The sequence below is a fragment of the Talaromyces atroroseus genome, assembly GCF_001907595.1.
Source record: "Talaromyces atroroseus strain IBT 11181 chromosome Unknown scaffold_11, whole genome shotgun sequence".
Lineage (NCBI taxonomy): Eukaryota > Fungi > Ascomycota > Eurotiomycetes > Eurotiales > Trichocomaceae > Talaromyces > Talaromyces atroroseus.
The window spans coordinates 451762-465091 of record NW_017971443.1 but is presented as its reverse complement, the minus strand read 5'-3'; the positions used below and the strand labels follow the sequence as shown (position 1 = coordinate 465091).

The 13330-nt window shown below is 46.3% G+C and overlaps 4 protein-coding genes across 4 annotated transcripts, besides 1 other annotated feature; 1 reads left to right on the top strand and 3 right to left on the bottom strand.

The window, feature by feature from the left end:
* UA08_07455 (hypothetical protein) lies at positions 1–1224 on the bottom strand (the record flags this gene model as incomplete). Its single annotated transcript, XM_020262351.1, has 3 exons — positions 1–86; positions 146–1090; positions 1170–1224. The coding sequence occupies 3 exons, from the start codon at positions 1222–1224 to the stop codon at positions 1–3; spliced, it is 1086 nt and encodes a 361-aa protein (XP_020117216.1).
* A 430-nt stretch (positions 1225–1654) lies between these two features.
* On the bottom strand, positions 1655–3905 carry UA08_07454 (hypothetical protein; the record flags this gene model as incomplete). The annotated part of the gene is made up of 2 exons (XM_020262350.1): positions 1655–2482; positions 3018–3905. 2 exons carry the CDS (start codon positions 3903–3905, stop codon positions 1655–1657), a joined length of 1716 nt encoding a protein of 571 aa, XP_020117454.1.
* Positions 3906–5111: 1206 nt separating this feature from the next.
* Positions 5112–5263: a repeat region (Identified by RepeatMasker using a combination of RepBase library and repeat library created with RepeatScout).
* A 3012-nt stretch (positions 5264–8275) lies between these two features.
* On the bottom strand, positions 8276–9394 carry UA08_07453 (hypothetical protein; the record flags this gene model as incomplete). The annotated part of the gene is made up of 4 exons (XM_020262349.1): positions 8276–8417; positions 8480–8554; positions 8616–9105; positions 9172–9394. 4 exons carry the CDS (start codon positions 9392–9394, stop codon positions 8276–8278), a joined length of 930 nt encoding a protein of 309 aa, XP_020117453.1.
* A 1040-nt stretch (positions 9395–10434) lies between these two features.
* Positions 10435–13198, top strand: UA08_07452 (hypothetical protein; the record flags this gene model as incomplete). The annotated part of the gene is made up of 5 exons (XM_020262347.1): positions 10435–10584; positions 10641–11045; positions 11106–11627; positions 11689–13041; positions 13103–13198. The coding sequence occupies 5 exons, from the start codon at positions 10435–10437 to the stop codon at positions 13196–13198; spliced, it is 2526 nt and encodes an 841-aa protein (XP_020117480.1).
* Between the last annotated feature and the right edge of the window lie 132 nt (positions 13199–13330).

Sequence of the window (13330 nt, the reverse complement as noted above, 5' to 3'; positions counted from 1 at the left end):
CTACGCAATCTCGCGAGTCTCCTGAAACCTTGAGAACAATACTTCTATCGATTTCTTGAGGGATTCTATTGCTTCCTCACATATTTCTGGAAAATCCGCAATTAGTAATCTTTCAAAATCATAGCAACGAAAAAAAGACACTCACGATAATGCACCACCAAGCGATCACGCGAAATCAAAACCCCCCTTGTCGCTGCTTCTTTGACGAGATCCTCCAAAGTAAAACCCAATCCGTTAAAATTGAACCAGACCATATTTGTTTCTGTCGGAAATGTCAGTCTGCCTCCGTGTTTCTGCCACTCAGCCGCAATATCCCTAGCTATGCCATGGGTCCTCTGAAGAAGACCTCCACAGAAGGTCTGTTCAACAGCGACTCGTGCTGCAGCGCACAGCGGACCTGGTTGGCGCACCCCCCCTCCGATACTCTGCCTAATCCAACGTGCATGGCGAATAACAGCCTCACTTCCGACCACGACCGCGCCAGCAGACGCTCCCAGACCCTTTGCAAAGCAGAGAGTGATCGTATCAAACAATGGACCATAGTCTGATAAAGATCCTTCCCCTGCAGCAATGGCTTCCCAGAGTCGTGCACCGTCCAAATGGACTAAAATACCATGCTTGTGCGCGTAGTTGCAAATGCGTCGAATTTCAGATAGCGGCATAACCATCCCATTAAGCGTGTTTTCAAGCGCTATGATCCGTGTAGGAGCTTTGTGTATCTGCTTGCCGTTATCGACTTGAATACGAGGAATAATATCATCGTCGAGAGTCAGAAACCGTCCATTGGCCGGCTGTACGACCTGCGGGATCGCTCCAGTCAAGGCAAATACTCCTCCAGACTCGTTGTTGAGAATGTGTGCACGCGCGTCGCAAAGTATTGCGTATGGCGGTTGCGTGAGGAGACTGCGTATGGAAACGAGGTTTCCCATGGTGCCGGACAGGACGAACAAGCCAGCTGGTTTGGAAGTCAAATGAGCCATGTAATTTTGCAGCTCGTTTGTTGTAGTATCCGTGCCTGAGACATCGTCCTCGAGGCTGGCATTAGAGAGAGCCTCCAGCATCGCTGCGGTCGGTCTTGTTCGGACATCTCCTGCATGGAATGTTAGTCATTGATTGCTATACATATGTAACTAACTCTCGCTTAGAGAATAAGGCTTTGTGTAGTGTACCGCGGAAATCGAATGCTGCTGTGTCGGGATGCGACCATGCATTGTAGTCTGGCATTTTGGCTTCGTGATAATCTGAAAGATAATCATCTGTCTTTCAAGATTGATTATCATGCGTGAACGTTATAAAAGAGCGAGCGGAGCAATGCTCCCGCTAGGTTTCTGGCCGGAGCTGGTTTTCCGTTGTATATCCAAGTAGGGGACAAATGGACCATTCCTGTCCCTTCAAAAAAAGCATAATTAATCGAAATTCCGGAAAAGTGAGACGTACCGGATTTTCTTTGGCTCTCTGTGGCTTTTTTTCCCTTACCGTTCTTCCGTAGGTAGTGCTCATCCTCGCTGCTACATGCTACATAGATGCGTAGGTATATGTTCATACATTGAAATTCATTATCAGCGATTCTCGAAGATTCCAAAACGAAAAAGGAATGTGTGAATGATCATCAAACACTTCGGATGAAAAGTAATTCTTAATAATGGGCAATAATTCAATCAGGGCGAATCCCACGGCTTCGATCCCAGTCCGAGTAAGAAAATCCCCGCGTAGCTGCAATATGCTTCTCGAATTCTTCTGCTACCCCAATTACCTGCTTAAAGTGTTTATAGCCCAGGGTTTCCTCGCGGAACTGCGCCAGTTGCAAGGAAGTGCGTACCATGTTGCGAATTTCTCGTCCATTCAAATCAACCGCGGCGAGCTCTTGAATGTGCGCTTTGATATCATCAAGATCAACGTTCGGGTTTGCCTTGCTCAGTCCATTGATGAAATTCAGCCAAATTTCGTGCCGACCCTGCACGTGCAAAGCAGGGTAGTGAATCGCCAGCTGAAATCTCGATTTAAACGCACCATCGAAAGTGCCAACTCGGTTTGAAGTGAGAATCAGAATCCCGTCGTAGTACTCCAGGACTCGCAGAAAGACAGATACCAACGCATTGCGCTGCAAGTCTGTCTCCCGGCGTTCTTCGAGAAACACATCTGCCTCGTCAAGAAGCACAACACAGCCCCAAATGGTTCCAATAAGCAGGACTGAATCGAGGTACTTTTCGATTTCCTCTGCGTTTGTTCCAATGTCGCCGCATGTAACCCGATATAAAGGCTTTCTGGTTAATTCTGCGACGGACTCCGCGGTCAATGTCTTTCCAGTCCCTGGGCCCCCGTGCAGGAGCATGATCAATGCATTGCCTTTTCCTTCAATGATGTCTGTGGATTTGGCAGATACCGCGTGTACAGTTATCAATGCTTTGATCAATTCCTTTTTGCTGTGCTGCATCACTAACAGGTCGAATGCACCGTTGTTCCAATCGATTTCTCTGATATACTGCACGAGAATAGTTCCTATGGTGTGCACTGCCTGATGATTGAAATTTGTAAACTCCTTAATAATATTTTATGTCAAACGACTGCCTTGTATGATCGGCAGGAGACCTTGAGGCTGTCTAGACATTCTAGTCCACAGCCCCCAATGCCTCCTGCTATTCAAAGCAACAAAGCAGTGCTGACAATCAAATATTAGCATGACGGGAGTCCCAAATTTCAAGTTCAGGCGGTGCAACAAAGAGTTAGCAGTATACTAAAACCAGGATGATATCGATAATGACTAACTCCATTTTTTATCATGCATCCCAAACCCATGTATCTCATGCGGCAGTAACATAATAAATGAATCATCGAGAGGAGGGTCGTCATTTTGCATGGCTTCAGGGCTTAGAGTGTCTCGCTGTGAAGATTCTGTGGAAGAATCCCCGTGCATTTGCTGATAAGTATCAACATCGACCATATACCGTGGTTTAGACTGGACACATATTTGTTATCACGGCCGGGATTTCCATGGCCTGTAGGATTAGAAGACTCACTGTATGATATTTTAAAGTGGAGTTTGGGGGATCGTATGCTACAAATCGCGCTTTATGACACTTCCAAAACGTTTCTCCTCTGGCTTTCAGTTGTTTCGCTACATGAGGAGCGGCATATCGCAGGGGATATATCTCTAGACCGGAGATTGGGATCTCTGCGTCTTCATTTGCAGAAGGGGGCCAGGACAGGGTCCATTCTTCATGCTCCTTGTAGAACTTCCCATTAAAATGCCAACACCACAATCGAAGCACAATCGAATCACTGTTCCGAGGTCCACCTGAGGACGGCGGGCTTTCAAGCATGTATGCTCGATGATGACCACCCACATTTGTGACTAGAGGTTGGTTTGAACCGAATATTTTTGCCAAGTACTCGCGTTTGATTAACCCCTGTGAGATGAGTGCATCCGCCTCTTTGTATGCATGGCCATGCGCCCATTGCATATACTCTAGTAGGCTGCTTAATTGTAATTGCTGGCTCGTGGTCAGGCGAGGCACAATACCCTTGTCTAGACGACTAAAGTAGTAAATTGAATCCTGAAGCATTTTCACATTCCTGGGTGTCTCAAGATACGCAACCTCTTCGTGACCCATTCCAGTTATCGCAACAACTGCATCCCAGAGCGGTTCAGAGAGTATTTCCATTGTTTCAGACGACTGTATTGTCAAGGGACCATTGTCTTGTAGACTGAAAAATAGAGGTAGAATATAGTCAGGGATCTTGGGATCATTCGGAGTCGGCAAAGCCTTGAACAGTTTTTGTACATGCTCATTGTCAATATACTCCTGACAATCAAAGTATTTCCGCACAACGAAATTGACTTCTTTGTGTTGCTCGAGGTATTTTGAAATATCCTTGACCTTCTCGCGGCCCCTTAAAGCGCTCATCTTGCTATCACATTTGAATAGTCTTGGATGGTCCAGATAAATCGATGACGCTTCGTGACCCTCATGGCCCCCGTCTCGGACATGTTATCTCATATAGGATAAGATACTGAGCATGATTGTGTGCATGTTGTGGATGCGATGGTCGGGTGTTGGCTATGCAAGCATTATCAACGGCGTCATCATATTCATCGAGATATGCAGACAAGTCGGCACTGCTTGTGAGCGGTATCGGACTGGAAGCGGCATCGTGACGGCGTCTTTTAGGCATGTTTGCGAAGGTGAAATTTTTTTCTCTTTCCTTGATTCAAATTCTCAGCTTGAAATTATGCAGAACACAGTCAAGTTCAGCCTTGTTCGTCTCTATTCCAAGGTTCCCGGAACCATATGCCCTATTATGAGATGAGATCGAGTTTTAACGTCGGCTTATAGCCTCTCGGAAAAAAAATGCCAACTCATCTTCAGCATCATGAATATCAAATTGGATGGATATGTGCTCTTTCAGTAGAAATGGCCGCAGCAGAAGCCATGTTAGACGAAATGCACGATCAGCTGCCCAATGCTAAGGGAGATAGAAATGCATATATTCTGGGACGCATTGGTGCCCATAACATTGTCATTACCTGCCTTCCGGCTGGAATATACGGCACAAGCTCTGCCACGGCGACTGCGACACAAATGCGATTCACGTACGGGTAGATTCAGTGCTGCCTTCTTGTTGGAATTGGAGGCGGCGCTCCGAGTGCTGCATCAGATATCCGACTGGGTGATGTTGTGGTTAGCGAGCCAACGATGAGCTACGGAGGCGTTATCCAATATGATCACGGAAAAGCCCTAGATCGAGGCCAATTTATAATCACAGGCACATCAGACAAACCTCCTGAAGTTTTATTGAGGGGCCTGAATCGATTGAAAGCCCGACATATGGTCCATGGAAGTACAATTCACCTTCTTTTCAAGGAGGCCTTGAGCAGGTATCCACACCTCCAAAAAGATTTCCAATACCCAGGCGAAGAAGGAGACCTGTTGTTCCTTGAAGACTACAGACATGGGAGCTCTGCTTCTAGCTGCAAGGAATGCAATACGGTTATGTTGCATACTCGCCCGCGCCGACTTGACAGCAAACCTCGTATATTTTACGGCCTTATTGCCTCTGCAAACAAGGTTATCCGAGATGCTAGTCTGAGAGATCAACTTTCACAGCGTCATGGTATTCTCTGTTTTGAAATGGAAGCCGCAGGCCTCATGAATACATTTCCATGCTTGGTTATTCGAGGAGTCTGTGATTACTCGGATTCCCACAAAAATGAGCGATGGCAAGGCTATGCTGCGATCATTGCAGCCGCTTATGCCAAAGAGTTGGTGCTTTCTCTGTCTTGGTATGACACAAGAGGCCGAGTGAATGCCAATGAGAGCCTCATACATGACCCTTTCAGCTATGAGGTTAAATCACTAGCGCAAGGGAAAGATTCAGCAACATCTGATCCAAGCTCCAGCCCTAGCCCTACATCTCCGCCCCCTCTTCCTCAACATGTAACTGGTCAGGATATAGGTGCTGGATCTATTCAAGTCAATGAACAGAAGTCAACCAATGATGAAAGAAACAACGGAAATTTCTGCCCTCAAGGAAACTATACAAAAAGCCTCGTACCGTATCAGTCAGAGAAACTTCATAAAGGACAGTTTGATCAAACAGCCATCCTGGAAGCTTTCAGTCCACATATAGATTACAGACTTGCCTTCCAGACCAGCTTATCTATGGCTCGTGCTCAGAGGTCGTGGCATCCCTGGCCAGGAGATTGTGTGGATGTCTTTAATGCAATGAATACCTGGCTCGCGGCAGGCGAATCATCATTGCTAATATTGAACTCAGAGTTTAGAGCTTATTCTAGGATGAAAGACCTTGTTGTCGAGGTTATCCAGTTTTTGAGTCAATGGGAGGAAGAAGAACATAAAAAAGGAGCAAACTTCTCTAGTTACCAAATCTTCTGGTCCGTAGATTGCACAGACCAAAGCATCGGAATCGAGAGTTGCTCGAATACCACCGATGGAAGCATTCGACTTGAGGCTCTCAAGTTTGTCATACTTTCTATTATTAAAAGCAATTCAGAAGTTCTCAACGAGGTTACTTTCAACTCCCTCGATAGTCAGTTTTCGGAGGATGCATTATGGCAGCTCCTCTTATTAATTTTGTCTCATATCACCAAGGCATTCGTGATATTTGAGTCCAGGGACCCATCATTCATTTCTTCAATATTGCATCTACTCACTAATCTTTCTAACAAAGGAGATCATAAACCCAAATTCCTTGTGGCGTATGGTTCCTCAATATATTCCAGTTCTTCGGACCCTTTCTCTGATAACTCACTGCTTGATTCTAACAGCACGCAGCTTGTCCATGTACGGCCACCGCCACCGCAATCGAGGAAAGCACTAAGACAACCTCGAAGAGATTGCGATTGGAGATTATTCAGCCCATGTGTTTAGCTGAATACCAAGCGCTCGCTGCGTTTTGGCCTTCTGTGTGTTGTTGCCAGGGTGCTGGTGCGGTTTGGTAATGATTGCATTTCTTGCTGATGTTTAATGAAAGAAGAGTTGAATACATGTATGTCGTTAGCCAAGTTTTGAGATGGCGAGCCAATCTTCTGACCGGCGTTTGTGGCTGTTATAGAAGGTCAGTCAGGTAATATAAAAGGCCGTAGTTGCTTAGTAGAAGTATCTTGACCAGTATTGAGCGATTTAGAATCTCTAATCCCACTCAACTGCTCGGGGATTTGTTTGTTCGCTTGGAGCCTATTTGCCAGTTCCCCTGGTTACTTCAACCGCATGCTGAGCCACTTTAAATCCGTCGCCATTTGATTTGCGCTTCAAGTAGGGCCTGGTCCTAGAACCGGAGCGATTCTAAAAATAGTCGCCGCAAATACAATATAAGCTGCTTCTGCCGTGGAGTTATGCTAGGATCGTCCAAGCCAATGTTTTCTGCAGCGCCCCGTTGTTTTCCTAGAGGTGACGACGCTGTGTCCTGACGGGTATGCAATCCACTGAACTTTTCATTCTTTTTCTTAAAGTATTTCAGTTTGGCAACATAGTCTTTATCTTTTCCTGACAGATCCTCTGATATAGTGGATTTGATAGCGATTCTCGACGTTGTGGTGTCCGTTGAGGAGGACTTCTCTGCGCTATTGGTGTGCAAAATACGGCTATGGTGGTGCTTGGCTTTCTTGCTTGACGTTTCATATAGTGACTCGTTTCTTCTTTTGGGCATATTGCAGGTCGACAATTTTTTTTTTCCGGCCAGGTTTGGAGTTGATCGTAGTCAGAAGAACGGGCTATACATCGGAGGAACAATGGCTAGGCGGCGGTATTTCCGGAATCGGTGCATTCACTGCTGGGTGAGAGAAGACGGAAGTTCAAGGTTGGGTCTCGATGAATTTATTCCTTTGTATTCATGAAGGTTTCGAAATCGGGGTTTTCGGCTTCGAAATGCAGTGAGATTTTCATATGTACGACGATATGCGGAAGAATCGGACTAGATTTCCGAAACTCGATCTCTCTGAGTGAGCAGCATGGGTCAACTTGATGAAGTTTGACTTTTCAAGGGCAATTTGTGGAGGGGAATAAGGAAGAAGGGGTTGGGCAGGGGTTTTCTCTAGTGCTTGATATGTATGGCTGTGCAAGGCTGTGCTACTGCAAGGCTACGTAGTACATACTGACCTAGTGGCGCATTACTATCAAGTTTGTACTTGTATATAACAGTAAAGCATTGTTCATGCCCAGCTCCAAATGATGGAAGCTATACCTATTTGACACTCTGCATCTGGACACCAAATCGTGGAAGACGATTACATATATAGTTCTCAGCTCAATCAATGGGCCCTCAATTGACTACCCCGTTCAACTGCAAGGAGGTCTCCGTGAAATTTTCCGCAATCTTCAACAGGACACAGCTCGCTAAATTCAGACTCTTCCTTGGGAGATTGGTTCGGAAGCCAATGTCCGACATACCCCGGAGTCCTGAAGTTAGAGGAGAGGTTGCTGCTCGCCAAATCCAGATCATTAGTGGACGGTTCAAGACATTACTCATTTTTGGCAGTCTGATTTTCATTAGCAGGTTAGCAGAATACTATATCCAGTTCTTGATTCACTTGAAGTAGGAAGAGTGAAGTTAAACGAGTAGAACTCTCCAGTATACACAACTCTTTGGACTCCAGATTACGCTGACCAGAGCAGCAGAATGAAGGGTTTTTTTGAATTTCACTGATAAAAGCATTCGACTTGAGACTCAAGTTTGTCATAAGTTCTATTGGTAAGTGTACAGCAAATAAAAGCAGAAAGCAACGCTTATTGACAGCGTTTTCTAAACTCGGGAGTTTTTAGACGACGTTCTCCTTGACCGAGTTTGCTTGCAGAGAAATTGAATCCTCGGTATTCACCGTCGCGTATTTTCCATTCATGTGTTTAAAGAAGTGTCCCGGGTGTGTGATGCAGAGGGTTAATACGGCCACAGCGCACATTCTACGCCATGAACATTAGCTTATGTGAGATACAAATAGAGACGGGAGTGTGTTTCGACATACGCAGATTCAAATATGATGAAAGTGGTTTCGTCTTGCATAATGGAATTCTGCCATCCACCGGCCATCTCTGCGATACTGAATCACGAGTTAGTACCCCAAAGGTAGAAAAAAAGGAGAAAAGGTGAGATGCACTTACCGGTAGACACATCGTGCATAGGTAGCCACAAATGCCACCAAAATGCCACTACAAAAGATCCAGAAATTCTTGCGCATCCAAACATTCTCAGCTTCCACCGACAATTGATGCGCTGGTGCCTTCTTGACACTCCAAAGATATTGTGCCCATAATAGCCCAAATACTGTTAGAGTGATCACCTGCCAGACAATCCCTGCCAACATAACATCACTTCCAATGGAAGCGTCGTGGGGAGTGGTGGCTGTGGCTGCAAGACCACCACCGGTTCCTTGAAGAATGAGGGACAGGAGATCACAGGTGACGAAAATGTAAGGATACCATTCCGCCTTGAGCGTCGAATATTTGCGTCCAAAAAGATAGACTTGATGCTTCAGCGTCAAGTAGATGGCGGCCGACCAAAAGGCAGGCGCAATGGTCAGGGTGCAAATCTGTGTTTCAAATCCAACGTTGGAGTATGCGTTACTGTGCAGTATAAGTCGGCCAACGTACCCTAACCGAGCTTGTTAAATCCTCAATGCTCCAAGTAATCGGTTCCAACACTCGCGAGTCCGCTTACCGATGACCTCTGAGACGGCTCCTAGAATCACAGCAATACCGAAAGACCACATGCGCCATTTGAGCAGCTGGGCAAGCTGGACTAGACAAAGAATCCCAAAGATGGCACAAAAGGCGACGTTTGCGGCGAAGTTGGGGGCGTATCCATAGATAGTACCTTGGACAGGGCAGTCAGGACTTACTTCCGTGCACTCGATCGGTGCGCCGTCTCGAGTAATAAGCATTGTGATGGATACAGCATTGATGTTGATACACAGAGGTTAGATTGAAAGGGCTCTTGTTCGGATTTACTTCCACTCAAAGGGATCATTCCCATCTTTATAACTTTGACTCCTACACAATGTGTCTTGACTTCGCCTTGGAGTCGAAATACACTGATCTTGGCAAGAAACTCAAACTACAGAGGAAGCCAGGTTCTATTCCTGCGCAGAACTGACGTGGCCTATAGTGTGAGAGAATCATACGAAGGATGAGGTTCCAGGTACGACAAAGTCAACAACTCAACAGAGCCCTACGGACGTAACTCATAAATATGTGGCAGTGCAAAGCCAGAGAGCGAGTGTTTACGGCCGTGTACGCAAATTTTTCATGATAGGGGCATAAGTCCGCTAAATACTCTGTGTCATTAAGTCCGGCTATACGCTTATTTCTGTATGTTCACACGTTACGGCCGTAAGATATCATACAAAATCGTTCTATCAAACCTTCGTGCTGTGTTGGTCTTCAGCCCTGTGTCAATAGAGATATAAGCGAAGGCATCCATCAAACTCATATGTATCGTTGGAAAACCATGCAAAATAGTACGGTACAGCCTTCTGGTCTTCTATCATAGGAAAAGGAGGAAAGATGGCAAACCAATTCCGGTAGTGTTCAGCGTTCGTACTACAGAATAGGGGTAGTTGGTAGAACATAGGCTTGTACTGACTACCTCATCTTTTCCATTTTTGCGTTCAATTTGCCTCCTTATACTTATTTGGCAGCCTTATTTTTATCCCCAAGCCCAAAATCGCCATATTAGGAAATATGTCTAGGGCGTTTAAACTTTTTCAGCCAATCACAGCGCCCAATGCCAAGGCACGAAAAAGGGCAAGGCTGTGTTTCTATCAATAACCATGGATGATCCATAGCCTTTGCTAGAATTCAATCCTTTAATATAAAGATCAGGTCAACCAAAGCCACCACACTAATCCAGCTGTGTTGTTAACCTCTCGATCCTTGTTATCGGGAACCTTTGTGTGAAATCTGACACTGACTGTCCCCTAAAATGACGCCTCTCGCATCTCCCGGTATCCGGAATCTCTCAGCCACGGATATAATTTCTGCTAGCAAACCTCCACAAAGGGCCCGGCGTCGAAACCGGGCGATCCAATCATGCCTTGAGTGCCGTCGGCGGAAGATGAAATGTGATAGAGAAGTATGCATAACCCCCCCCCCCGGGGCTCAAATCCATACATATTGAAGGCCAGACAGAATCCCTGTCAGAACTGTCACGCATCGCAACAACAATGCATCTATGTCACTTCAGCAAACGCAGATGCCAAGATTTGTCAACGGTTGAATGAGATAAAAGAGGCCAAAGATGCAATCGATAACAGTCTCAGAGTAGATCAACTGAAATCCACAACAAAAGGTGGTGGCCCACGGCGAAAGCGAACTAGAAAGCCCGAAGAGCCCGTGAGCCATGATGATGATGATGATGATGATTGGGAAACTTCCGCCGATGACGGGCATTTGGAGCCAACGCCGCTGGCAGTGCAAGATGCAGCCTACGCGGACGAAGCTGACGATGATGTAGAAGATCTAGGCTTCAGAATTGGCAGATTGAGGATGGGAGAGAGGATCGGAGGCTACTACCGTCCACGGATTGCAGACGAGGTGTGTGTAACAACAGTACATTGCCCATGATCGAGTCAATAGCACTGACTTATGCTACAGATATTACTTTCCCTTCAACAGAATCCAAATCCCAGAGGTTCTTCTCCTCCCTCAATACTGTCACCGAGAAAGCCTAGTATAATAGAAGACTATTTGCGACCAGGGCCGTATTTCATGGTGCCTTCTATCAATTTGCTGTTTACTCAGGCTTCTTCGGGGGATGATTTGACTCGGTATCTGCCCCCTCGCAGTGCTTCAGACTCGTTGATGGAATGCTATTGGGCTGCGGTTCATCCAGTGTCTCGAGTTGTCCACCGACCTTCTTTCGTTCAACGATACGAAACTCTATGGGAGACAATAGAGAATGGGCATCGGGTGGCCCCATCGCTTGCAGCAATTGTTTACTCCATTCTATTCTCTGCTTCAGTTGCAATGTCCGAAGAACAGGTTTCAAAGCTCTTCCAAACCTCGAAGCAATGTCTGAAGGATAGCTTGCAACTGGGTACTGAGCTAGCTCTCGGTCAAGCCCAGCTGCTTAGAGCGAGCAAGTTGGAGACTTTGCAGGCATTCGTTGCATACTTGGTATGCTTCTTATATTTAGTCTATAAAATGGAATGAACTGATTTCTCATTGTATACTTTAGCTCCCAATGTGTCTCAATGAGATATCTCGCGCTCACTCCTCTTTGACCGGTATGCTGATTCGACTGGCCGAGTGCATGGGTCTGCACCGTGACCCTACTGAGTTTGGATTTTCTCCCACCGAATGCCACACTCGACGCCTAGTCTGGTATCAAATCTGCTATCTCGATCTCAAGACAAGTGCCATCCAAGGACCGCGCCCATTCATTCAGACAGACGGATATACGACTCAACTTCCTCTAGACGTGACTTCATTGCAAACATCCACCACCACCACCACCATGAATAAGCCACCAGCGTGGAACGACCTGATATTCTCCATGATTCGATTCGAATGCCAGGAAATGACTCGGCAAAACATAGCATTGCGCAATAGACTCGACCAAAAGAAGATTAGCCTAACCAAAGTGCTATCCAAGATCGAGGCTTTCCGCATTGAAATGAATGCCAAATACGGTGCTTTTCTCCACGTACCGTCCCCAAATTCAATGCAGAAAATGGCCAGTCTCGTGCTCAAGCTTTTCACAAGCCTGTTATACGTCAACATCCTGAATCGCTACATGACCGGCGTCGCATATCAGATCCCCGACAGGTTGCGCCAAATAGCGCTGACCAAGGGCACCGACGCCTTGGAAGCCGCGGTCGAGTTAGAATCAGCAAAGGACCTTCAGAAATGGGCGTGGTACAGTTCTTCCTGGCAGGAATACCACACTGCATTCCTCTTGCTTCTCGAGGTTTTCTTGTTCCCGATGCGCAAGGAATCAAGCCGCATATGGCGTTGTCTGGACTTTATATTTGCAGACGTTATCTCGACGCTGCCCCCTCCATTGCAACAAAAGCGAGCGGCGCAGAGCAGCATCCAAGAGAGTGTTGCACAGCGAGATACGAAAGCGAGGTATTTGCTGCTGATGATTGTCGAGCACATGCGCGCTTACCAAAGGGCGAAAGGAATCAAGACTCCAGTGCGGTTCAAGGACTCGATGATTGTCGTTCCGCCACAAAATGGGGGCGATGATTCCGAACCTAGGATGCCACCCATCTATACAAACGTGGAGCCAAAAGCAGAATGCAATGCTCGATATGCTGCAAGTGGTGTCGTGTCTGGCGATGCCGAAGTACCGTCACAAATACCCACAGGACTGCCACCTGTCAGCGAGTACCTGAATACTCCCAGCAATACAAATGATACTTACGGGACTACTACTTCCGGAGAATTCCCTCCTTGGGCGCAGTTCGAAGATTCATTACTTGAGAATCCGATTCTTCACCATAACCCCTCAACGGACACAACTGTGCATGGCGGAATGAATGGACAGCCGGATTACATAGATTCACAGATGCTAGAGATCGACTGGGTAAATTATTACTATCTTCAGTGCTCACCGTGTTTTATGCTTTTACTGACACGCTCTACAGAACCTTTGGAATACCCTATTCCCCCCACAAATCAACGATGGCAACCTGGACATCCACGAGGATGGCTTATACGTTTTTGACCAACGGGGATTCTAGCAGAGCAGCTGGCTTTTGTTTACACACCTAGAGCAGCACAATATGACTGTTATGTTACGGCTGAAGAATTCACTAGGACTGCCTTCATTAGACTAGATAGATACTAGGTACCATCCATCCCTATCAATAATG